This window comes from Oncorhynchus nerka, linkage group LG6 (genome assembly GCF_034236695.1).
Source record: "Oncorhynchus nerka isolate Pitt River linkage group LG6, Oner_Uvic_2.0, whole genome shotgun sequence".
In the NCBI taxonomy this organism is placed as follows: Eukaryota; Metazoa; Chordata; class Actinopteri; order Salmoniformes; family Salmonidae; genus Oncorhynchus; species Oncorhynchus nerka.
In genome coordinates, this window is record NC_088401.1 from 19967240 (window position 1) to 19995223 (window position 27984).

Genomic DNA, 27984 nt, shown 5'->3' on the forward strand with positions numbered 1-27984 from the left:
TGACAGGACTGGACAGGGAACAGAAGAGTCATTCCACTGGAGGGAACAGGGATAGAAGAAGGTATTTGGATGAGGTTTAACGTGAATAAGACTGCAGTGTTAAAGAGAGGTGCACCAAGATCATAACATCATATTGCTGTTACATAACACAATGACAAAGAACCACAAACGCAATGCAATAACATTTTATTATTATTACATATTAAGTACATGGTTACAATGGCAGTTGGCGGGAATTCTATGGTACCTGGTTATGATTTCAGCAGAAAATACAGTAAAGTTTGAAAATGACATAATGGAAGTGTTACGTCTGTGATTATTGTAGTTGTAGTAAAAACATGATCACTGAAAAGTTCAACGTATTGCTTATTGTTCATGCATGATTATGACAACAACTGCTACTATAAATATACTCAATTCCCTTATAACCTAGGGTTAGATGTCCAAGTGTTACGTACAAACATGTTACAAACAAAACATACTGAAGTCAAAACAACCGACAGAACAGAGAACAACCATATATCCATATTTACTGTAGCTGTTAGATGTCGGAAAATAAGAAAGTTCAGAAAGTGTGGTTCTGTGGAGTTCAGAGAGGGTGAACATACATGACCTTTCCACTTGATCTCTCCTGAGGAGATTCCCTTCTTATTCTCAAACACACTTAATGCTGGATAATCCCCATTATAATCTAGATTCTAAACAGCTGGAAGACAGTCGGAACAAATGACACCCACCATCACCACAGGGACCATAGATACTCTGCTGCATCCCTATTGTTATAGAGGCAACCAATCAGAGCCATAGAAGACCGCATTGTCACATAAAGACGTAAAAGCTTCATCTTTCATTGTATGTTGAATATCTTGTGTTGTAATTATTACTTCTAAACAATGGATTTTAAACAGCTCTGTCTTTACATCTGTATGTCACTGTTTAATGGTCACATGTCGTGACACATTCATCCAATGGCACTAGATTTAAATAAATGAAACAAACAAAACACACACAAACAAATGAACAAAACAACACTTAAACGATGAGAAAAGTGCAATTTGTCTATTAGAGGTTGGAGCCGGAATCCTGCTACTACTATGGAGAATACAAAGAAACTCTGATCCCAGGGGAAACTGTTCTACCAATACCAACAACTCTGTGATGTCACGATACAATGGTTATTAACTCAATCGGATAGTTAAAACAATGACTGAATGAAAGAGATTAGTGGTAGTGCATGTTCGCTTGTTATGTCTAATTCGTAGAAATGAGTTGAAAGGTAGCCCAATCCTTTTTCTGATAGAAAGAAAATAGCATTATTTGATCATTTATTTTTCAATTTTTTTGAAATAAATAAAGTAGTAAACATTGAATAAATAGAACCTCAACTAAAATGCTTGCTTTAGCACACTGATGACATGAGCGCTATGTGTCTGTACCAAACATGACAACTGGATTCTGATCTAGGATCAGTGTGGTAGAACTGACCTTATAGGTCAAAGGGTTTCAGAAGGGTTTTAGACTGTCTGTCAGCAAAGGTACATTTCTCAATGGAAACTCTGTGTTCAATTTACACTTATATTAATATCTAAGTTTTAGAGAAAAGATAATAAATAAAATAAGATAAAAACAAACAAATGAACAAAAAAGGTACCCTTCCATTTTGAGTTTCTTCGCAGTTTCAAGCTATGAAATACATTCAACAAAAGTCTCAATTTGAGACTGCTAAAGGGAAGTATGGCCTTGGAATGGAAACTTCATTGTACTATCCAGTTACCTCCTCAACAGTGACTGTTTCTCTGCAGCCAACCCCTACTCAGTAGTGCAATACTGACAGCTCTCTCTCTCTCCTCTCTCTCAAGACTTCATAACAACAGGTTTAGCAGTACAGGGTAGTTCTACAAACAAGCTGAATATACATATACATGTAATGTTACATCATAAAATGTATTTTTTCATTTTTGTTTAAACAATATATTAACAATATGAAACTCATAAGCAGTCACTGCTACAGTAGTAATACAACAACTATTTCTACAGCTTGCTACTTACTGTATGTGCAGGTTGTTCAGTTTTAACACATTATAAATTGAGTATTGTATAACCCTGTTACATGGCTGGTGGTATTTAAAAGACAAACAAAGCAATTTATGACAACCAAGCAGTGTGACCCAGAACAATGACAGTCTTACCTTTTCTGTAAAGTATTCTGTGGTACACTTGAGTGTTCAGTTACCGATCTTATCAATAAACAAATGTCTAAATGATTTGAGTACATCTACACCAGATTGTCTAAGTATGTTAAGAGTCATTATGAGAAGGAGCGTGGACAGATGTAGTGTGTGAGGACGTAGGTCTCAGAGCACAAGCGCCCTCGAGGTGCAGCCGGTGGACGTGTAGGTGCTACTCAGGTACTGCCGGGCCTGCTCTGTCATAATCCGCTGGTCCTCCGTCTTCCCATAAACCACTGCTTCCCACTGGTTGTTGACCTGCAGGAGAAGAAGAGAGGACTAATCTCAATGCATTAGTCTATCCCCTTCTCACAACCAAGACCTTGATGCTCAATAAAAAAATGTTCACTGAAAAGTTGGCAGGTTTCTTTGACAAGGGACCAGCTGTACCTAATTTACTGTCCAATTTGGAGGGACCTTTCCCCTCTCCCTATCATTAAATATATATCGCCTGAGGAGAAATAATGTCAAGTTAGTATTTACTTAAATGTTGTTGTTTTTTAAAAGTTGTTTTTCTTCTACATACACCAGATAGGGGCAGTGAAATATGTTGTTTTATAATGAAATGTGTTGCTTTGTTTTTTAAAGGGTAGTTAGGAGTTACACCAAAGAGAGGTGTCTGTGTGTACCTGTCCAGGTGAATCGTGGTGGGAAATTCTGACCGAGGGGGGGTTCTTCCTCTTGCGGGCGCTGGGAAGGTGGCGCCGGGGGCCACAGGACCCCTCCTTCCCAGACGAGGGGGGGCGGGGGCGCTCCTCTCTGTCTCTCTCCGGGAGTGGGGTCATCAATAAGGAGCTGGTTAACAAACTCTCCTCTGGGACCTGGAGGGGGCAAGGACGGGTAGACATTGATTAGTTGGTTGGTTGACTGATGAATTGATTGATTAGTTGGTTGGTTGACTGATTAGTCTGATTGATTATATCCCAGAACCCACCAGTGCATTATTGAGCTGGTCCTGGTTAAGACAGTCTTTCCCCCAGGAGTCCAGCACCAGGGACTTACGCACCTTCCTGGCTGGGCCATCCACCTGGGAGGGTCAGGGACAAGGTTGTGGTTAGACTGGATACCAAGTCAAACAGAGGTCATGAAAAGTTTAGTTGTACATGGTTATATGAACACCTACATCATGTTTCCATGTCCTGAAGTCTGGTTGTGGTTCTCTGGTGAAGATGTCTGATCCTATCTCCTGCTTCAGCACCTCCCTGATATCTTCCTCCAGAAAGGCCAGGGGCTGGGGCTGAGATAGACACACACACACATAACACACATTAATATGAGCACAGTAACAAAGTACACACACTCATAAGAACACACAGTGAATTATAAATACACACAGCTAGACCAACTTCACACTTACCACCATCTTTAGCGGCCCATGCATCTTCTCCTGGGCGGCCAGGGCATTCTTAAACGGAGTAGGAGTTCTAGGAGTCGGAACCATTATGGTCTTATGAATCTTAGGGGTCCTGAAACTGAGTGAGACAAAGAGAGATATTCTTACAACACCTGCCAAAATGATGAGATCAATACATCAAACACACACTGAATGAATCAAATGTGAAAATATGGAGGAACCTGTAACTCGCTTACCCCATGTTCTCTTTCTGGTGTTTGGGCGTGATCTCTTTCTGGAAGGGTGTGTTGAGGAGATAGTTCTGGCCACAGACCGGGGTGGAGGTCAGAGCAGGGTTGTCCAGGCTCAGATGCTCTCCTCCTGATGTGTTAAAGAACTGGAGGAAGACATGATCACAACAGTTAGAGAGGGGACATAAGAAAGGGGGACTATAAAGAGAAGCTATACTGCCAGAGACAGATGCGTTGCACCATCATGTCCTAGCTTGAGCACATTTCTAGCATCTTGCCTGGGAGAGGGTGAAAGGCCGTGCTTTTGTGGGGGTGTTCTTGGGCGAGTTGATGCTGGGTGACTCTAAGAAGGACGCACGGCTCCTATCAGGGGACTGGTCCACCCTCTCTGTCCTCTTCCTCCTCCCCAGGGACAGCAGACCTGGTCTGGGCACGTTGTTCGGGGTGTGGACTTTCCGCTGACCCATGGGGGCACAGAGCTTTGTTGAGATGTCGTTGGAGGGGTCAATGGTATACCTCATCCCCTCTGTGGTCCTCCCCTGGGGTACGTAGCTCCCCTGTGTTTGTTTTGGGGGGGTCGGCGGCTCAGACACGTCAAAGCTGGCCGCCTCGCTCCATGTCATAGGGTCCTGTAGAGCCAGACACATCTACAATGGATTTTCAATACATTCATGCTCTGGGTCTGGTATATATAAACACACACAGCCATATACTGTACACACACATCTACACCGGGCCCTGCTCCACAAGGGGGAAAAAAGAGGGCTTAGCCCCGTCAGTTGAAACTTGTGCCATCTCAGTTTTAGTATTATGTCTCTATATAAAAAATGATTGAGTGACAGGTTGGTGAAAAATCTGTATCTCCGCTGCGCTGTGTCAGCACCATGGACAGAGCGCTGCGGTGTGTCAGCACCATGGACAGAGCGCTGCGGTGTGTGTAGGGGGGCTATGGAAAGCACCTGGGGAGTTTAGGTTTGACTCCTTCAGGTTTATCGTTGAAGCTGCTTCACTCAACACTGCCTCACGCCCCACCACTACAGAGTTTAGTTAGCTTCTTAGCTAGCTGTAAAAACCGTTAGTGTTATTAACCTTAGCCTATTTAGCAAGCTCTAACCAGGTAGTCTGCCACAAATGATATCAGAAATTGGCTTTGCCAAAGCACCCAGACAAAGCTAAAGAAGGAGAACGATGAGCAGCAGCATCAAACCACGAGGCCGCCGCCAAGCGATGATGCTGCTGAGGTCAAAGCCTACACAGCCTTCTACAAGTGCCGCCAGGATAGCCTATTGGTTTTCATTGTAACCTATTGGTTGTCTTGGCAGCCTATTGGTTTTCTTGGCAGCCTATTGGTTTTCTTGGCAGCCTATTGGTTTTCTTGGCAGCCTATTGGTTGTCTTGGCAGCCTATTGGTTTTCTTTGCAGCCTATTGGTTTTCTTGGCAGCCTATTGGTTTTCTTGGTAGCCTATTGGTTTTCTTGGCAGCCTATTGGTTGTCTTGGCAGCCTATTGGTTTTCTTGGCAGCCTATTGGTTGTCTTGGCAGCCTATTGGTTTTCTTGGTAGCCTATTAGTTTTTGTGGTTGTAAAAGGAACTGTACTGTATTGGAAACATGTTTATGGTAGGCTGGCATTGCTTACGTGGGTGGAATTTGATCCACAGAAGTGTATTGTGCCATATCACAATGTGTTTCTGAACTCATGAGCGCCATGATTTTCCATGTTTGGTTAATTTATTTGGCGAGACAGCTGTGCACGGCTGCATCTCACTGTAGGAGGCTGTGTTTTGGTTATTTGCATCTCCATTTGCCTTTACTGTGCTTGTTTACATACATTTTACATATGAATGCATCCGCTCAGTGTTTGAGATCAATTGACACCCTTTACCATGGAGTGTAAGGATTTATTTTGAACTACAAAACCCTTACGCACCACTACACTTTATATACCAGGGTTGGCTGGTCTTCTCTAGTCACTCGTAGGCTTTATACTTTTATTTACAAAGCCATTTGATACAGCACAGCGGAGATTCAGATTTTGTGCTAACCTGTCACTCAATCATTTTTATAGACACAAAACTATTTATATATATATACTTTATACTTATATATACTTTGTTTACTGTGATATAAGCAGAATTCAATATAATTCCAATGAAAGAACCCGCCAAAATAGTAATCTTATCCTGGCTCTGGGTCTGATCTGCCCCCTAGTCACCTTATCCTGGCTCTGGGTCTGATCTGCCCCCTAGTCACCTTATCCTGGCTCTGGGTCTGATCTGCCCCCTAGTCATCTTATCCTGGCTCTGGGTGTGATCTGCTCCCTAGTCACCTTATCCTGGCTCTGATCTGCCCCCTAGTCACCTTATCCTGGCTCTGATCAGCCCCCTAGTCACCTTATCCTGGCTCTGATCTGCCCCCTAGTCACCTTGTCCTGGCTCTGATCTGCCCCCTAGTCATTTTATCCTGGCTCTGGGTCTGATCTGCCCTCTAGTCACCTTATCCTGGCTCTGATCTGCCCCCTAGTCACCTTATCCTGGCTCTGGGTCTGATCTGCCCCCTAGTCATCTTATCCTGGCTCTGGGTGTGATCTGCTCCCTAGTCACCTTATCCTGGCTCTGATCTGCCCCCTAGTCACCTTATCCTGGCTCTGATCAGCCCCCTAGTCACCTTATCCTGGCTCTGATCTGCCCCCTAGTCACCTTGTCCTGGCTCTGGGTCTGATCTGCCCCCTAGTCACCTTATCCTGGCTCTGATCTGCCCCCTAGTCATCTTATCCTGGCTCTGGGTGTGATCTGCTCCCTAGTCACCTTATCCTGGCTCTGATCTGCCCCCTAGTCACCTTATCCTGGCTCTGATCAGCCCCCTAGTCACCTTATCCTGGCTCTGATCTGCCCCCTAGTCACCTTGTCCTGGCTCTGATCTGCCCCCTAGTCATTTTATCCTGGCTCTGGGTCTGATCTGCCCTCTAGTCACCTTATCCTGGCTCTGGGTCTGATCTGCCCCGTAGTCACCTTATCCTGGCTCTGATCTGCCCCCTAGTCACCTTATCTTGGCTCCGGGTCTGATCTAGACACTCACCGAGTCGATGAGCTCCATGGTCTCTGCGAACTCGGGGATGGTCTGCAGGGTGGAGAGCACAGAACTAGCCTCCACAGCCAGGAACTTACTGGGGGAGACATGGCGCTGAACCTGGTGCTGGCCCTCCTCTGCCAGCCTCCAGCCCCCCTCAGCCTGCTCCACTGGTGGCCCTTGGCCCTCCTCTGCCAGCCTCCAGCCCCCCTCAGCCTGCTCCACTGGTGGCCCTTGGCCCTCCTCTGCCAGCCTCCAGCCCCCCTCAGCCTGCTCCACTGGTGGCCCTTGGCCTTCCTCTGCCCCCCTCCAGCCTCCCTCACTCTGATCCTCCAGACTGCTGCTGCTGGTGGTCATGGTGTCATCTGACACACTGTCTGCCCAGCTGGAGTAATGCTCCACACTCTGAGAGAGAAGAGACTGCGGTTAGGGTGCTGCTGATGCTGGGGTTGGACACCAACCAGGTCAGTAAGGCTGACTGGATTCGGAAAACTCCCAATCAATGAAGTTATGACGTTTCAAGGAAGTTCAATCAAGTTTAGAGGACAAGGCAATGTAACGAAATTCAAACCCAAAAGTGTCCCAACACCCAAACTTGTTCCCTCAGTCTAAAACGTCATTGAACCTCATTGAGAAGTCAGTGGTAGGCATGTGTTGTAACACACCAAGATATTTTATCATTTAAAATCTGAACCACTGACATCATCATAATAGTTTGTTCTGCAACGCAGGTTAAAATGAGATAAATGGATGGAGTGAATAGATGAATGAAAAAAGGCAACGAGGGGGGGGGTTCTGCTATGGAAGCCACAGTGGTGTGGTGAAAGAAGGGAAAAGGTTTAAAAAGAAGAAGAAAAAGGAGGAAACACATGTTTGGTTCCAAACCGCTGGCTGAAGTGACACCGTGCACTACTGCTGTGAGGAGCAGATAGGAGGCTGGAGGAAGTGACACCGTGCACTACTGCTGTGAGGAGCAGATAGGAGGCTGGAGGGAAGGAGGCTGGAGGAAGTGAGAGGAGGTTAATGGTGGCGGCCGCATGGCGGATGGCAGGAAGCACTGAAAATGGGGATGGGAGGGGTAGAACTACGAAGCGTAACGGGAGTGTGGGGAGAGGGGTGAGATGGGTAGGCTACTATGACATCACTACAGCATAACTACAAGCTCAAGTGGACTAGGCTACATCATCACACACATACACACTGAGAGTGTGTCTTACACATGGGCCTCGGCACTGGGCCTGTCTCCGGACCTCGGTCTCTGCTGACATAAGCAGCAGCTCAAGCTCCTTAATTCTCTGCTCTTTGTCTGGATCATCATGGCAGGACGGCTGGAGTAAACACACACGGGTAGGAGAGGAGGAGTGGACGGAGGGAGTGAAGAAAAGGTCGGCAGGGAAAGAAGGAAGGAGAGAACAAATTTACTCACAAATTACTCATATCAGACTCAGGCTTACTCTGATTAACACCAAACCAAGACACCGAGAAGAAACAGAAATTCAGGCAGGTCATTTAGTGGTTTGATTCAGAGGGTGATTAATACAAAGTAGACTGAAGTTAGTACGGTGGAAAGATACAAAAAAGGGATGGTAAAGTGGACAGGATTGGAAGACACTTCTACTGATTTAGCTCCATGCTTCAGTCCAAACCTTGAGCTTTTGAGTCAAACAACATACGGGACTCTTGGCCAGCTGTAAATGACAGGTCACTCACCGATAAGTAGCTGGAGGAGTCTGGAAGGCTGTCCATCAGCTGGCCACAGTGAGGGCTATAGAGGTAACCCCCAAGCTACAACACACAGGAACATTAAACACGGATCCTTTCAATATGCCAATAAACCTTGTTTGAATGAAACGGAACAGAAATGTCTGAGAGGCCTCTCACCTGAGTTGGTCCAGGTATGCCCAGAGGGCTGTGCCCACCGTGGGGGGTGTCTAGTTGGGGGACACAGGGTCTGTGGTGGCGTCGCTTCAACCCCCCATGCTCTGAGCTGAATCCCCTGCAGCCCTCCTGGAGGTACCCCTCGTGCTCCACTTTCCTCCTCATGGTGGAGTTCCAGTGATTCTTGATGGAGTTGTCTGTCCTATAAGGGAGGTTGTTAAATTTTTTACATTTATTTTAAATTGATCCGTTATTTTACCAGGTAAGTTGACTGAGAACACATTCTCATTTGCAGCAACGACCTGGGGAATAGTTACAGGGGAGAGGAGGGGTATGAATGAGCCAATTGTAAACTGGGGATTATTAGGTGACCATGATGGTTTGAGGGCCAGATTGGGAATTTAGCCAGGACACTGGGGTTAACACCCTTACTCTTACGATAAGTGCCATGGGATCTTTAATGACCTCAGAGTCAGGACACCTGTTTAACGTCCCATCCGAAAGACAGCACCCTACACAGGGCAGTGTCAATGCCCTGGGGCATTGGGATATTTATTTTTAGACCAGAGGAAAGAGTGCCTCCTACTGGCCCTCCATGCCTCCTTACTGGCCCTCCAACACCACTTCCAGCAGCATCTGGTCTCCCATCCAGGAACTGACCAGGACCAACCCTGCTTCAGAAGCAAGCCAGCAGTGGTATGCAGGGTGGTATGCTGCTGGCATACTTTAAATACTAATTATTTTAGATCTGTCCAAAAACTTAACAAAAACTACGCTTTTGCCCTTAGCCTTACACCTTTGGTAATGGGACCAGATACTACTATACTGTAGGTGTAGGAAATATGAAGGAAAGCTGTCCAGGAGAAGAAGGGAAGCCACTTTTACTCTATTGAGATGTAACCACCCACTTTTACTCTATTGAGATGTAACCACCCACTTTTACTCTATTGAGATGTAACCACCCACTTTTACTCTATTGAGATGTAACCACCCACTTTTACTCTATTGAGATGTAACCACCCACTTTTACTATTTTGAGATGTAACCACCCACTTTTACTCTATTGAGATGCAACCACCCACTTTTACTCTATTGAGATGTAACCACCCACTTTTACTCTATTGAGATGTAACCACCCACTTTTACTATTTTGAGATGTAACCACCCACTTTTACTCTATTGAGATGCAACCACCCACTTTTACTCTATTGAGATGCAACCACCCACTTTTACTCTATTGAGATGTAACCACCCACTTTTACTCTATTGAGATGTAACCACCCACTTTTACTCTATTGAGATGCAACCACCCACTTTTACTCTATTGAGATGCAACCACCCACTTTTACTCTATTGAGATGCAACCACCCACTTTTACTCTATTGAGATGCAACCACCCACTTTTACTCTATTGAGATGCAACCACCCACTTTTACTCTATTGAGGTGTAACCACCCACTTTTACTCTATTGAGATGCAACCACCCACTTTTACTCTATTGAGATGTAACCACCCACTTTTACTCTATTGAGATGTAACCACCCACTTTTACTATTTTGAGATGTAACCACCCACTTTTACTCTATTGAGATGTAACCACCCACTTTTACTCTATTGAGATGTAACCACCCACTTTTACTCTATTGAGATGCAACCACCCACTTTTACTCTATTGAGATGTAACCACCCACTTTTACTCTATTGAGATGCAACCACCCACTTTTACTCTATTGAGATGCAACCACCCACTTTTACTCTATTGAGATGTAACCACCCACTTTTACTCTATTGAGATGTAACCACCCACTTTTACTCTATTGAGATGTAACCACCCACTTTTATATTTTGAGATGCAACCACCCACTTTTACTATTTTGAGATGCAACCACCCACTTTTACTATTTTGAGATGTAACCACCCACTTTTATATTTTGAGATGCAACCACCCACTTTTATATTTTGAGATGTAACCACCCACATTTACTATTTTGAGATGTAACCACCCACTTTTATATTTTGAGATGTAACCACCCACTTTTACTATTTTGAGATGCAACCACCCACTTTTATTATTTTGAGATGCAACCACCCACTTTTACTATATTGAGATGTAACCACCCACTTTTATATTTTGAGATGCAACCACCCACTTTTATATTTTGAGATGTAACCACCCACATTTACTATTTTGAGATGCAACCACCCACTTTTATTATTTTGAGATGCAACCACCCACTTTTACTATTTTGAGATGCAACCACCCACTTTTATTATTTTGAGATGCAAGCACCCACTTTTACTATTTTGAGATGTAACCACCCACTTTTACTATTTTGAGATGCAACCACCCACTTTTACTATTTTGAGATGTAACCACCCACTTTTACTATTTTGAGATGTAACCACCCACTTTTACTCTATTGAGATGTAACCACCCACTTTTACTCTATTGAGATGTAACCACCCACTTTTACTATTTTGAGATGTAACCACCCACTTTTACTCTATTGAGATGTAACCACCCACTTTTACTCTATTGAGATGTAACCACCCACTTTTACTATTTTGAGATGTAACCACCCACTTTTACTATTTTGAGATGTAACCACCCACGTTTACTATTTTGAGATGTAACACCCACTTTTATATTTTGAGATGTAACCACCCACATTTACTCTATTGAGATGAAACCACCCACTTTTACTATTTTGAGATGTAACCACCCACGTTTACTATTTTGAGATGTAACACCCACTTTTACTATTTTGAGATGTAACCACCCACTTTTATATTTTGAGATGTAACCACCCACTTTTACTCTATTGAGATGTAACCACCCACTAACTCAGGCAAAGAGATGTATGGTATATCATTCCGTTACCTTCCAGGCAACAGCTTGGAGATCTCGGCCCAGCGGTTGCCCAGGCGTTTGTGGGCCTGGTAGATGATGCTGTCCTCTTCCTGGGTCCAGGAGGACTTCTTCACCTCAGGGTTCAGATGGTTGTGCCAGCGCTCACGGCACTGCTTCCCGATCCGCCCCTGCAGGTGCTTGGCAATCACAGACCAGCGCTTGGGGCCATATTTATGAACCAGGTCAATCACCTATACACACAGGAGCAAAGAAGACAGGGACTTCTTACAATGCAATCCTCTGGACTTAAAAAATATGCATACTGAAGGGGTAGGCAACTTTCGGGGTGCCCGAAACATAATTCAAATCATTTGTACACTGCAAATTGACCACAACTAAGCCCAAAAAGTGATTGTATTTGAAAATAACAATAATTTCATACATTAATAACATTGAGACATGATCACGTCTCTTTTTTTTTGTGTGGGAATACTTGGGAACATACAGGGAGGTGTGGGGGAATTGGAAATGGAGGGAATCACGCCGCCTGTTCCCGACCCCTGGCATACTGTATAGTATCTATTACTGGAGGGAATCACACCGCCTGTTCCCGACCCCTGGCATACTGTATAGTATCTATTACTGGAGGGAATCACACTGTCTGTTCCCGACCCCTGGCACACTGTATAGTATCTATTACTGGAGGGAATCACACCACCTGTTCCCGACCCCTGGCATACTGTATAGTATCTATTACTGGAGGGAATCATACCGCCTGTTCCCGACCCCTGGCATACTGTATAGTATCTATTACTGGAAGGAATCACACCGCCTGTTCCCGACCCCTGGCATACTGTATAGTATCTATTACTGGAGGGAATCACACCGCCTGTTCCCGACCCCTGGCATACTGTATAGTATCTATTACTGGAAGGAGTCACACCGCCTGTTCCCGACCCCTGGCATACTGTATAGTATCTATTACTGGAGGGAATCACGCCGCCTGTTCCCGACCCCTGGCATACTGTATAGTATCTATTACTGGAGGGAATCACACCGCCTGTTCCCGACCCCTGGCATACTGTATAGTATCTATTACTGGAAGGAATCACACCGCCTGTTCCCGACCCCTGGCATACTGTATAGTATCTATTACTGGAGGGAATCACACCGCCTGTTCCCGACCCCTGGCATACTGTATAGTATCTATTACTGGAAGGAGTCACACCGCCTGTTCCCGACCCCTGGCATACTGTATAGTATCTATTACTGGAAGGAGTCACACCGCCTGTTCCCGACCCCTGGCATACTGTATAGTATCTATTACTGGAGGGAATCACACCGCCTGTTCCCGACCCCTGGCATACTGTATAGTATCTATTACTGGAAGGAATCACACCGCCTGTTCCCGACCCCTGGCATACTGTATAATATCTATTACTGGAGGGAATCACACCGCCTGTTCCCGACCCCTGGCATACTGTATAGTATCTATTACTGGAAGGAGTCACACCGCCTGTTCCCGACCCCTGGCATACTGTATAGTATCTATTACTGGAAGGAGTCACACCGCCTGTTCCCGACCCCTGGCATACTGTATAGTATCTATTACTGGAGGGAATCACACCGCCTGTTCCCGACCCCTGGCATACTGTATAGTATCTATTACTGCAGAGAATCCCGCCACCTGTTCCCGACCCCTGGCATACTGTATAGGATCTATTACTGGAAGGAATCACGCCGCCTGTTCCCGACCCCTGGCATACTGTATAGTATCTATTACTGGAGGGAATCACACCGCCTGTTCCCGACCCCTGGCATACTGTATAGTATCTATTACTGCAGAGAATCCCGCCACCTGTTCCCGACCCCTGGCATACTGTATAGTATCTATTACTGGAAGGAATCACGCCGCCTGTTCCCGACCCCTGGCATACTGTATAGTATCTATTACTGCAGAGAATCCCGCCACCTGTTCCCGACCCCTGGCATACTGTATAGTATCTATTACTGAAAGGAATCACGCCGCCTGTTCCCGACCCCTGGCATACTGTATAGTATCTATTACTGCAGGGAATCCCGCCACCTGTTCCCGACCCCTGGCATACTGTATAGTATCTATTACTGGAAGGAGTCACACCGCCTGTTCCCGACCCCTGGCATACTGTATAGTATCTATTACTGGAGGGATAAATGCCATTACCGCACAAACAGAGGTGCCACATCGTCATTGGCAACACTAGAGATTGTCAAGAATGCAGCTGAAGAAGTAGAACTAGTTGCCACAACACTTCTGTCATGGAGCCAAACATGTCTTGTCATCTCTTAGCAAGCCCACACCACCCAGTGCTATTATCTTCCTGAATATCTTACTTCTGGCATGTCACTAAGGGCAAGCCAGAGCAATACTATCACTGGCGTGTTGTGATGTGAGGCCTAGATGTTGGAGGAACAAAATACCAATCTTGACATTCCAGTAGGCGAGGCATCATGTAGTTCTATTTAAGGAATGTATTGTTCACCTTCCAACTATGAGCGATATGACCCTAAAGCCTGGCTGAGGGGCTCAGGACCAGGGAAACTTGGAGAACTTTGGTTGTTCTAAAGCATGAGGTAGTGAGTCGTATGCACAGCCAATGAAAACTACTGCAGGGTCTATGGGCTACAAACAGGGATAGAGAGTGGGAGAGGAACGTGTATACTGTATGTTCCTTTCAATGTTTCAGATTACAAAAAGGTCTGTGATGTTCATCCTGCAGCTTGTTTGTATTGTGTTATCAACGTGCCGCTCCAATAAAATTGAGAACAATACATGTTCTCGCTAGCTCTTTATCTACTTCTTTTTCCACCCCAGGTTGGGGTAACTCCCATCTCCACTTACCTTCTGATCCTCCTCTTTTGTCCAGGGTCCTTTCACCAGCTCTGGGTTGAGCACCTTCTGCCAGCGGTGCTGACACTGGCCATCTGTCCTCCCCTGTGACAGACACAATGCAGAGCACAACACCTCATTAACACACAAACCCACCTGCAGCTGTCCCTCCCTGAGTTATCATATACACATACACACACTTGCTAATAACCCCACCTCACACAACACCTGTGAGTACTACAAATAACCCCACCTTACACAACACCTGTGAGTACCACTAATAACCCCACCTCACACAACACCTGTGAGTACCACTAATAACCCCACCTCACACAACACCTGTGAGTACCACTAATAACCCCACCTCACACAACACCTGTGAGTACCACTAATAACCCCACCTCACACAACACCTGTGAGTACCACTAATAACCCCACCTCGTGGCCTCCCGGGTGGCCTCCCAGCGACAGCTGTGCCATCAGAGTCCCTGGGTTCGCGCCCAGGCTCTGTCGTAACCGGCCGCGACCGGGAGGTCCGTGGGACAACGCACAATTGGCCTAGCGTCGTCCGGGTTAGGGAGGGCTTGGTCGGTAGGGATGTCCTTGTCTCATCGCGCACCAGCGACTCCTGTGGCGGGCCGGGCACAGTGAGCGCTAACCAAGGTTGCCAGGTGCACGGTGTACCCTCCGACACATTGGTGCGGCTGGCTTCCGGGTTGGATGCGCGCTGTGTGAAGAAGCAGTACGGCTGATTGGGTTGTGTATCGGAGGACGCATGACTTTCAACCTTCGTCTCTCCCGAGCCCGTACAGGAGTTGTAGCGATGAGACAAGATAGTAGCTACTACAACAATTGGATACCACGAAATTGGGGAGAAAAAATGGGGTAAAATACAAAAAAAAATATTTTAAAAAAATAACCCCACCTCACACAACACCTGTGAGTACCACTAATAACCCCACCTCACACAACACCTGTGAGTACCACTAATAACCCCACCTCACACAACACCTGTGAGTACCACTAATAACCCCACCTCACACAACACCTGTGAGTACCACTAATAACCCCACCTCACACAACACCTGTGAGTACCACTAATAACCCCACCTCACACAACACCTGTGAGCACTACAAACAACCCCACCTCACACAACACCTGTGAGTACTACTAATAACCCCACCTGACACAACACCTGTGAGTACCACTAATAACCCCACCTCACACAACACCTGTGAGTACCACTAATAACCCCACCTCACACAACACCTAGTAGTGGTACTCACAGATGGCCAGTGTGAGCACTACAAATAACCCCACCTCACACAACACCTGTGAATACTACTAATAACCCCACCTCACACAACACCTGTGAGTACCACTAATAACCCCACCTCACACAACACCTGTGAGTACCACTAATAACCCCACCTCACACAACACCGGTGAGTACTACTAATAACCCCACCTCACACAACACCTGTGAGTACTACTAATAACCCCACCTCACACAACACCTGTGAGTACTACTAATAACCCCACCTCACACAACACCTGTGAGTACTACTAATAACCCCACCTCACACAACACCTGTGAGTACCACTAATAACCCCACCTCACACAACACCTGTGAGTACCACTAATAACCCCACCTGACACAACACCTGTGAGTACCACTAATAACCCCACCTCACACAACACCTGTGAGTACCACTAATAACCCCACCTCACACAACACCTGTGAGTACCACTAATAACCCCACCTCACACAACACCGGTGAGTACCACTAATAACCCCACCTCACACAACACCTGTGAGTACTACTAATAACCCCACCTCACACAACACCGGTGAGTACCACTAATAACCCCACCTCACACAACACCTGTGAGTACCACTAATAACCCCACCTCACACAACACCTGTGAGTACCACTAATAACCCCACCTCACACAACACCTGTGAGTACCACTAATAACCCCACCTCACACAACACCGGTGAGTACCACTAATAACCCCACCTCACACAACACCTGTGAGTAACACTAATAACCCCACCTCACACAACACCTGTGAGTACTACAAATAACCCCACCTTACACAACACCTGTGAGTACCACTAATAACCCCACCTCACACAACACCTGTGAGTACCACTAATAACCCCACCTCACACAACACCTGTGAGTACCACTAATAACCCCACCTCACACAACACCTGTGAGTACCACTAATAACCCCACCTCACACAACACCTGTGAGTACCACTAATAACCCCACCTCGTGGCCTCCCGGGTGGCGCAGTGGTTAAGGGCGCTGCACTCCAGCGACAGCTGTGCCATCAGAGTCCCTGGGTTCGCGCCCAGGCTCTGTCGTAACCGGCCGCGACCGGGAGGTCCGTGGGACAACGCACAATTGGCCTAGCGTCGTCCGGGTTAGGGAGGGCTTGGTCGGTAGGGATGTCCTTGTCTCATCGCGCACCAGCGACTCCTGTGGCGGGCCGGGCACAGTGAGCGCTAACCAAGGTTGCCAGGTGCACGGTGTACCCTCCGACACATTGGTGCGGCTGGCTTCCGGGTTGGATGTGCGCTGTGTGAAGAAGCAGTACGGCTGATTGGGTTGTGTATCGGAGGACGCATGACTTTCAACCTTCGTCTCTCCCGAGCCCGTACAGGAGTTGTAGCGATGAGACAAGATAGTAGCTACTACAACAATTGGATACCACGAAATTGGGGAGAAAAAATGGGGTAAAATACAAAAAAAAATATTTAAAAAAAATAACCCCACCTCACACAACACCTGTGAGTACCACTAATAACCCCACCTCACACAACACCTGTGAGTACCACTAATAACCCCACCTCACACAACACCTGTGAGTACCACTAATAACCCCACCTCACACAACACCTGTGAGTACCACTAATAACCCCACCTCACACAACACCTGTGAGTACCACTAATAACCCCACCTCACACAACACCTGTGAGCACTACAAACAACCCCACCTCACACAACACCTGTGAGTACTACTAATAACCCCACCTGACACAACACCTGTGAGTACCACTAATAACCCCACCTCACACAACACCTGTGAGTACCACTAATAACCCCACCTCACACAACACCTAGTAGTGGTACTCACAGATGGCCAGTGTGAGCACTACAAATAACCCCACCTCACACAACACCTGTGAATACTACTAATAACCCCACCTCACACAACACCTGTGAGTACCACTAATAACCCCACCTCACACAACACCTGTGAGTACCACTAATAACCCCACCTCACACAACACCGGTGAGTACTACTAATAACTCCACCTCACACAACACCTGTGAGTACTACTAATAACCCCACCTCACACAACACCTGTGAGTACTACTAATAACCCCACCTCACACAACACCTGTGAGTACTACTAATAACCCCACCTCACACAACACCTGTGAGTACCACTAATAACCCCACCTCACACAACACCTGTGAGTACCACTAATAACCCCACCTGACACAACACCTGTGAGTACCACTAATAACCCCACCTCACACAACACCTGTGAGTACCACTAATAACCCCACCTCACACAACACCTGTGAGTACCACTAATAACCCCACCTCACACAACACCGGTGAGTACCACTAATAACCCCACCTCACACAACACCTGTGAGTACTACTAATAACCCCACCTCACACAACACCGGTGAGTACCACTAATAACCCCACCTCACACAACACCTGTGAGTACCACTAATAACCCCACCTCACACAACACCTGTGAGTACCACTAATAACCCCACCTCACACAACACCTGTGAGTACCACTAATAACCCCACCTCACACAACACCGGTGAGTACCACTAATAACCCCACCTCACACAACACCTGTGAGTACCACTAATAACCCCACCTCACACAACACCTGTGAGTACTACTAATAACCCCACCTCACACAACACCTGTGAGTACCACTAATAACCCCACCTCACACAACACCTGTGAGTACCACTAATAACCCCACCTCACACAACACCTGTGAGTACCACTAATAACCCCACCTCACACAACACCTGTGAGTACCACTAATAACCCCACCTCACACAACACCTGTGAGTACCACTAATAACCCCACCTCACACAACACCTGTGAGTACCACTAATAACCCCACCTCACACAACACCTGTGAGTACCACTAATAACCCCACCTCACACAACACCGGTGAGTACCACTAATAACCCCACCTCACACAACACCTGTGAGTACCACTAATAACCCCACCTCACACAACACCTGTGAGTACCACTAATAACCCCACCTCACACAACACCTGTGAGTACCACTAATAACCCCACCTCACACAACACCTGTGAGTACCACTAATAACCCCACCTCACACAACACCTGTGAGTACCACTAATAACCCCACCTCACACAACACCTGTGAGTACCACTAATAACCCCACCTCACACAACACCGGTGAGTACCACTAATAACCCCACCTCACACAACACCTGTGAGTACCACTAATAACCCCACCTCACACAACACCTGTGAGTACCACTAATAACCCCACCTCACACAACACCGGTGAGAGTCACTTGTCATATCACTTTTCTTATCCAGATAATAAAATGTTATTCATCACAAGCTTCGTAAACAACAGGTTGTTGTCCTGGACTAACAGTGAAATGCTTCATTGCGGGCCCCTCCCAACAGCAAGCGTACAGCATACAGAGAGAAAGAAAATAGAGAAATAATAGAAAAGTAAATCACGTAATAATAAAAGTAATAATAGATACATAATGAGTAATGATAACTTGGCAATATACAAGAGGTACCAGTACTGAGTCAATGTGCAGGGGTACGAGGTAATTGAGGTAGATATGTACATATACTAGGAATAAAGTGACAGATAGTTAAACAGTAGCAGCAGCATATGTGATGAGTCAAAAATGTTTGAGCAAAAGGTCCATGCAGATAGTCCGGGTAGCTATTTGGTTAACTATTTAGCCGTCTTTGCATAGGTACCGCTTGCTGTGCGGTAGCAGAGAAAACAGTCTATGACTTGGGTGCTTGGAGTCTTTGACCATTTTTAGGGCCTTCCTCTGATACTGCCTGGTATAGAGGTTCTGGATGGCAGGGAGCTCAGCCCAAGTGATGTACTGGGCCGTACACACTACGCTCTGTAGCGCCTTGTGATCAGATGCCAGTAAGTTGCCATAGCAAGCGGTGATGCAGCCAGTCAAGATGCTCTCAATGATGTAACTGTAGAACATTTTGAGGATCTGAGGGCCCATGCCAAATCTTTTCAGCCTCCTGAGAGGAAAGAGGCGTTGTCATGTCTTCTTCACGACTGTGTTGGTGTGTTTGGACCATGATAGGTCCTTAGTGATGTGGACCTGGTCCACTACAGCCCTGTCGATGTGAATGGGGACGGGCTCGGCCCTCCGTTTCCTGTAGTCCACGATCAGCTCCTTTGTCTTGCTGACGTTGAGGGAGAGGTTGTTGTCCTGGCACCACACTGCCAGGTCTCTGATCTCCTCCCTATAGGCTGTCTCATCGTCGTCAGTGATCAGGCGTACCACCGTAGTTTTGTCAGCAAACTTATGATGGTGTTGGATTCGCGCGCGACCACACAGTCGTGGGTGAACAGGGAGTGCAGGAAGGGACTAAGCATGTACCCCTAAGGGGCCCCCGTGTTAAGGGTCAGTGTGGAGGATGTGTTGTTGCCTACCCTCACCACTTGGCGGCGGCACATCAGGAAGTCCAGGATCCAGTTGCAGAGGGAGGCGTTCAGTCCTAGGGTCCTTAGCTTAGTGATCAGCTTGGAGGGCACTATGGTGTTGAACGCTGAGCTGTAGACAATGAACAGCATTCTCACATAGGTGTTCCTTTTGTCCAGGTGGAAAAGGGCAGTGTGGAGTGATATAGATATTGCGTCATCCAGGAAGTCTGGGATGATGGTGTTGATGTGCGCCATGACCAGCCTCTCAAAGCATTTCATGGCTACAGATGTGAGTGCTAAAGGGAAATAGTAATTTAGACAGGGACTATGGTCGTCTACTTGAAACATGTAGGTACTACAGACTGGATCAGGGAGAGGTTGAAAACGTCAGTGAAGACACTTGCCAGCTGGTCTGCACATGCTCTGAGTAGGCGTCTTGGTAATCCATCTTGCCCTGCATGCTTGTGAATGTTAACCTGTTTAAAGGTCTTACTCACATCGGCCACGGAGAGCATGGTCACACAGCCGTCCGGAACAGCTGGTGCTCTCATGCATGTTTCAGTGCTCCTTGCCTTGAAGTGAGCATAGAAGGCATTTAGCTCATCAGGTAGGCTTGTGTCACTGGGCAGCTTGCAGGTGAGTTTCCCTTTGTTATCCATGATAGTTTGCGAGCCCTGCCACAGCTGACGAGCGTGAGAGCTGGTGTAGTAGGATTCGATCTTAGTCCTGTATTGACGCTCTGCCTGTTTGATGGTTCAATCGGAGGCCGTAGTGGGATTTCTTATAAACGGCCGGGTTAGTGCCCCACTCCTTCAAAGCGGCAGCTATAGCCTTTAGCTCAGTGTGGATGTTGCCTGTAATCCATGGCTTCTGGTTGGGATATGCACGTACAGTCACTGTAGGGTCGACGTCGTTGATGCACTTATTAATGAAACCGGTAACTGATATGGTAAACTCCTCAATGCCACCAGATGAATCTCAGAAAATATTCTAATCTGTGATAGCGAAACAGTCCTGCAGCTTAACACACAATTCATCGGACCACTTCCGTATTGAGCGGGTCACAGGTACTTACTGTTTGAGGAGTTTTTGCTTGTAAGCGGGAATCAGGAGGATAGAGTTATGGTCAGATTTGCCAAATGGAGGGCGAGAGAGAGGTATGTGTGTGGAGTAAAGGTCAATTTTTTTCACCTCTAGTTGCACAGGTGATGTTGGTAGAAATGAGGTAAAACAGATTACAGTTTTCCTGCATTTCCCCCCATTGCTATTACATATCATCAATATATAGACAGGTTATTACAGAAAGCTTTGTATTTTAACACCATGTTCTAACAGTGTGTAATGATTAAGGGGAAAAAATGTTTTACTTACTTGAAAATGATTAGCTACTAATTTCCAGGAGTCTGCTCCATGCTGCTCCACTAACTTCTTCAGCCTCTCGTCCTGCAGCGAGAAGGGGGGTGGGGGGGTCAGAGAGAGACGGTCAGGAGCCAACCTTCCTGAGACACTCCCTTCATCCTCAGTGCTTCCATAAGGTAAACGCCCTTTACACTTTTTTTTAGCAGGGGACACAATAGGGCTTCCTACATATCATGCCATAGAAAAGCAGCAGATTGCTGCAGACAATACATTTATAAACAAACAGACTGTTGGACCACAGCACACTTTCACGCACATGCTATTCTCAATCCATTTGAACACTAAAACAATGCAAGACAGGTCCAATAAATAATGGTTCAACAGTGAGCGCAATAAAGTAACTAGCACACTTGACCAAACTGGCCCGCTCATATGCCTCTTATAGAATTAGCCCACCTCATCGCGAGACCATTTGCCTTTGCACAGTATCTTCTTGTCTTTGCTCTTGTCCTTACTCTCAGGATCTGTGGAGTGTAGATCTTCATCCTCAGACTCACTGAAAAAGGAGAGATGGAGAGGTAGAGGAAAAAGAGAGAGAGATACTCTTATTTATTGCTCTCTTTACATTTCATTATAGTCAATCACTAATCAACACAGCCACTTAAGTAAAACAAGAGCATTGACATAATCATGACACAATATTACAGGGTGGACTCAGAACTAGTGAATATCAATAAAACATAAAAAGAGACAAGCAGGAACAATACATTATTCATGCCACAACTGAGTCACATACAGCGCCAACCCACTGATAGCCAATTACAAATAACCGTCCAATTTCAAACTGAATCAGAAGTCAATGGATCGAGCAGGCAGTCATTCATGGTGAAGCAGGATTGGCAGTAGTCTCAGTCTCAGTACGTGGCGTGCAGAGACGGAAACAGAGTTGAGACTCATATTAAACAGAACATTCCTGACCATAATTAGAGTAGCCTAGCCGTCCCTTGTTCCCTGCTAGATTAGGCATTATGATGCCAACCCTGACTGTGGCAGACTGCCTCTATACCTAGGTGGTAAAAGGGTAAAAGCTAGTCTTATTGGGTATAGTGAAACAACTGTTGCCTTTTTAGGGGCAAATCCACCTTCACACAACTGTCCCTTTTTGCTTCGAATGTTGATTTTAGGAAAATAGGGCCAACTTAAACACCTATAACTCACAATCTATAAGATTGAATCAAGACAGCAAAAAGCTGTAATAGTGGACACAGCTTTCCCTTCTCCAATGTGAGACTCTGCCACCAGAGAAAGTAGTTGTGCACACTTAGCTCTGTCCATAGAAATGTCTTGTTGCTGGGCAACACTTCCTTCATGGCGTCACGTTGTGCCAGGGGTAGAACATCTAATAAACAGACAGGGAGGAGGGTTGAGGACAGTGGTTACCCAGAGTAATCACAGAGCAAGTTCACACTGACACTGTTCCAACGGCTGAGACGCACCAGAACCAGAGCTATGTAATAAATCTACACCACAGCTGTCAACAGAGACATACTGAGCTATTGGTCTCATTGCATTCCAGATATTGTCAAATAAGAGTCTGAAGTTAGATACTATCACAGCACAGTAACATAATATGGGCCTACATGCAATTGACTGATTCCAAGGCCAGCCACTGCCCCATACAATCCCAGAGACTGAAGGACAGGGGCTGCATTCAGAAGAGCACAATGTGGTGTGAACGTTTAGATATACAGTACCAGTCAAATGTTTGGACACACCCACTCATTCGGGGGGTTTTCTTCATTTTTTACTATTTTCTACATGGTAGAATAATAGTAAAGATATCAAAACTACGAAATAACACATATGGAATCATGTAGTAACCGAAAGGGCGGCAGGGTAGCCTAGTGGTTAGAGCGGTGGACTAGTAACCGAGCTGTCGTTCTGCCCCTGAACAGGCAGTTAACCCACTGTTCCTAGGCCGTCATTGAAAATAGGAATTTGTTCTTAAGACTTGCCTAGTTAAATAAAGAAAAAATAAAGTGTTAAACAAATCAAATAATATTTGAGATTCATCAAAGTAGCCACCCTTTGCCTTGATGGCAGCTTTGCACACTCTTTGCATTCTCTCAACCAGCTTCACCTGGAACGTTTTTGCAACAGTCTTGAAGGAGCCCTCGAGGGGTGTTGGGTCATTGTCCTGTTGAAAAACAAATGATAGTCCCACTAAATGCAAACCAGATGGGATGGTGTATCGCTGCATAACGCTGTGGTAGCCATGCTGGTTAAGTGTGCCTTGAATTCTAAATAAATCACTGACAGTGTCACCAGCAAAGCACCTCCTCCTCCATAATTCACGGTGGGAACCACACATGCTGAGAACATCCGTTCACCTACTCTGCGTTTCACAAAAAATCAAAAATCTCAAATTTGGACTCATCAGACCAAAGGACAGATTTACACTGGTCTAATGTCCATTGCTCGTGTTTCTTGGTCTAAACAAGTCTCTACTTCTTATTGGTCCTTTACTAGTGGTTTCTTGCAGCAATTCGACCATGAAGGCCTGATTCACACAGTCTCCTCTGAACAGTTGATGTTGAGATGTGTCTGTTACTTGAACTCTATGAAGCATTTATTTGGGCTGCAATTTGAGGCTGGTAACTCTAATGAACGTATCCTCTGCAGCAGAGGTCTTCTTTCCCTGTGGCGGTCCTCATAAGAGCCAGTTTGATCATTGCGCTTGATGGTTTTTGCAACTACACTTGAAGAAACTTTCAAAATTCTTGAAATGGTCCGCATTGACTGACCTTCATGTCTTAAAGTAATGATGGACTCTCGTTTTTCTTTGCTTATTTGAGCTGTTCTTGCCATAATATGGACTTGGGCTATCTTCTGTATACCCCCTTACCTTATCACAACACAAGTGACTGGCTCAAACGCATTAAAAGGAAAGAAATTCCACAAATTAACTTTAAACAAGACACAACTTTTAATTGAAATGCATTCCAGGTGACTACCTCATGAATCTGGTTGAGAAAATGCCAAGTGTGCAAAGCTGTCATCACAACACAGGGTGGCTATTTTGAAGAATCTTAAATATAAAATATATTTAGATTTGTTTAACACTTTTTTGGTTACTACATGATTCCATATATGTTATTTCATAGTTATGTTGGCTTCACTATTATTCTACAATGTAGAAAATAGTCAAAAATAAAGAAAAACCCTTGAGTGGGTGTGTCCAAACTTTTGACTGGTACTGTAAATATATTTTGTAGGATTCACATGCATCTCGTACATGTAAAATAAGGAATTTAATCTCTGTTCATTGCATTTTTTTCCACATTCAGCCTGATGCCATCCTCTTGGTTTCGATGAAATGTTGGGTGGATTTACAGCAGTCTTTCTCCCCTCTCTAAAGAAGGTCAAAGTATGAAGTTCCTAAATATGGCTCTGTTGTTTTTGTCTCTGAAATACACACTCACATGCACCACCAGCACAGCAGATGCACACACACACATTCAAACACTCTAACATGTACACATGCTGTACACATTCGAACACACACACTGTGGTGAGGAAAACAAGGCCTCCCACAGGTTTCCAGTACTGGCCTGTGATGAAAGGGCTTCTTCAGTGGTGACTGGGACATGCCAATTGAATTTCAGCATAATTCCCTCACTACAGGAAAGAGAGAGGTGGAAGTGGGTCTGAGCCCAGGGTGTGCGCTCCCACATAAACAGGCTCTTTGTAATATCTAGGTGTGTGGCATAAAGGTGTGTGTGTGTGTGTGTGTGTGTGTGTGTGTGTGTGTGTGTGTGGCGCGGGCTGCAAGGAGACAGGCCCGGGGTGTGGCTAAACTAATAGGTCAGACCTAACGGTCCAGGCTGAATTAAACAGGAGTTTCAAAATCGACTCAGGGGGATTGGTATGATTTCTTATATAAGAACTTGGCCAAGGTGCCTGGAGCCAGTACTGTGCCGAGTCTTACGTTCTCTCAAACAACTTCTTCATAGACTACTAAAGTAATCTTAATCTATGTGTAATACCTACGTAATTTGTGTACAATGTTGGCGAATACACAAAAATATATTTTCTAAATCAAGCGTGTCATATTCTTCATATGCTTTTTCAATGCCTCATTTATTATGTGGATAAAATATAAAACTGAAATAATGGCCTCTGTAGACTGTGTTCCCACAGGTTTCTTCAATTCAAACTTGAACTTCCATGTGAAATGTAAAGCAGAGGGAGAGGTAGAAAGGACCATCCTCCACCACCCTGGCCCTCCCCTATCACCACCAGATGGGGCACACCGAGGGGGTAGGGTCTAGGAGGGGTAGAGGGTGGAGGGATACACACACGCCACTGAGTTGTTCGTTCAGATGGAAATTACGTCATTGTCATGTTTGTGTGTTTAAGGGCAGTTAGCAGGCTCCAATCAGCCTATAAATCAATAGTTAATTCAGCCATCCAGGGCGGCAGGTAGCCTAGTGGTTAGAGCATTGGACTAGTAACCAAAAGGTTGCAAGATCAAATCCCCAATCTGTCATTCTGCCCCTGAACAAGGCAGTTAATCCACTGTTCCTAGGCCATCATTGAAAATAAGAACTTGTTCTTAACTGATGTGTCTAGTAAAAAATTTAAAAATCAGGCTCAAATTCACAAATACTAATAACACACAGCTGTGTCATTCTAGCCTTACCTCAGAGGGAAAATATCTCCATAAATTAATACATTCGTGCTCTGATTATCCTATATACATTATTTTTCATATATATAATTAACAAACTAAATCTGATTTGTGAAAACAATAGACATCTTTTAGATGCCTAGCCTACAGTAGTAACATTCTCTGTTTACCATTTTATGGGACTCTCTGTTATAGGGGATTTTCCAAACATGTACCCACACAATGTGGCAGAATGGTGCACAAAACAATCACAATCCTATTTTGGACTATGTTTTTTCTAAATCAATACATCTATTTTATTTCCCTTGAACAATAATGTCCATACTAAAACAACAGAGGGCTGGGCCATCTAATATATTTTTTCTGTAGCCTTAGATGAAAATAGCAAGTGCTCTATCTGTTCAATAGTCTTACTCGTGCTACGTCTCACTGTAATGGCTAGAAGGGATCCAAATTTGGTCAAATTAACGTCACATTTGACTTTTCGTAGCAGGTTAGGAGAATTTACGCAGCAATGCAGCAGGTTAAGAGAATTAGGTGAAGGTTAGGAAAAGAGCTAGGGTTAGCTAAAATTCCCCCCAAAAAATAACTTTTGACGTTAATTTTACGAAAGTTGGATCTCTTCTAGCCAAGATCACATCGCACAGACTGTCAGCCATGTTTTCTGTTCGAGGGAAAGATGGCAATGAATGGGTGTTGAATTGAGCAACAAAATACAATACAGACCAAAGCAGTTACATAACCCACCGAACAACTCAAATCAACGTTTTTTATTTGTTTTATCAAAGTTAGCATAACCAAAAGGGACATAGCCTAGTCTACTACAAAATAAGCAACTCAAACAGCTGTGCTGGTTCACAAGCTCGCGACATGCTTTGGTTATTCACTGAAGAGTGCCACATGCACTTTTATGACTGTTCTATTCCCATACATTTTGCACAAACATCCAGCTAAGTAAAGTATTGATGGAATTGATTCAACTATTTTAATTAACCTTTAGAATCCTAACTAGGCTGTAATTTGCTGTAGCCTACTGTATTTCAATATCTAACTAACACGTTATGTGACCGTGAGCAGGTGCTCGTGATGTGTCAACGATCAACGTGACATCTGGCTCAATATAATGCCATGCCTGAGCAATGGGTTTCACTATGAATTGCATCTTTACTATAGCTATTTTGTTGCAACATTTTTGTATCATATCTGAAAACCATTCAAATGTAGCTAGTACGCAGACAAATAAACTACAGATTTAGCAGCAATGTGTCACCTACCTGCGCGACTTTATCTTGGCCATAATGACAGCTGATCAAAGCTTTTCAAATAAGAAATCCTCTATTTGTAGTTGGTCTAAAATCCATATAAAAGCGAATTAGATGATCTCCATGGACAGTTATCCATACAGTCCGATGTCTGTCATCTTCCAGTTTATTTTCAGACAGTAGCCAAAAATACAGTGCCACACTTTCGCTGGTTAGCTAGCGGTTCACTTTCATGTCAAACTCTTTCTTGTTGTAGGAATTTTGTGCAATCGTAAATAAAAACGCATCTCCTTATATTTTGCATGTCACCGCGATGCATGCAATGTCAATATCCGATCGAATAGGATGTGAACATATATAGCTAGCTAACCTGCCTTGTAGGCTACACACTGTTCTCCCTCCCACTGTACTTCTATTTTGTTATTTTCGCATTCAGATTTTGTCGATCCCGC

The 27984-nt window shown here is 45.2% G+C and overlaps 1 protein-coding gene across 3 annotated transcripts; it reads right to left on the bottom strand.

The window, feature by feature from the left end:
• Positions 1 to 169: 169 nt before the first annotated feature.
• Positions 170 to 27962, bottom strand: LOC115130139 (myb-related protein A-like). Of its 3 annotated transcripts, none has more exons than XM_065019363.1 (16): positions 27545 to 27962; positions 22037 to 22136; positions 21593 to 21664; positions 14490 to 14582; positions 11639 to 11859; positions 8761 to 8959; positions 8590 to 8664; positions 8097 to 8207; positions 6889 to 7284; positions 4091 to 4441; positions 3819 to 3958; positions 3586 to 3700; positions 3352 to 3465; positions 3163 to 3255; positions 2858 to 3049; positions 170 to 2486 (listed from the first exon to the last, which is right to left on the bottom strand). In XM_065019363.1, exons 1-16 carry the CDS (start codon positions 27565 to 27567, stop codon positions 2355 to 2357), a joined length of 2427 nt encoding a protein of 808 aa, XP_064875435.1. In that variant the 5' UTR covers positions 27568 to 27962; the 3' UTR covers positions 170 to 2354. The 3 variants fall into 3 exon arrangements, with proteins under 3 accessions (XP_064875435.1, XP_064875434.1, XP_064875436.1); XM_065019362.1 differs by having other exon boundaries at positions 4091 to 4459; XM_065019364.1 differs by lacking the exon at positions 8097 to 8207 and having other exon boundaries at positions 4091 to 4459.
• Between the last annotated feature and the right edge of the window lie 22 nt (positions 27963 to 27984).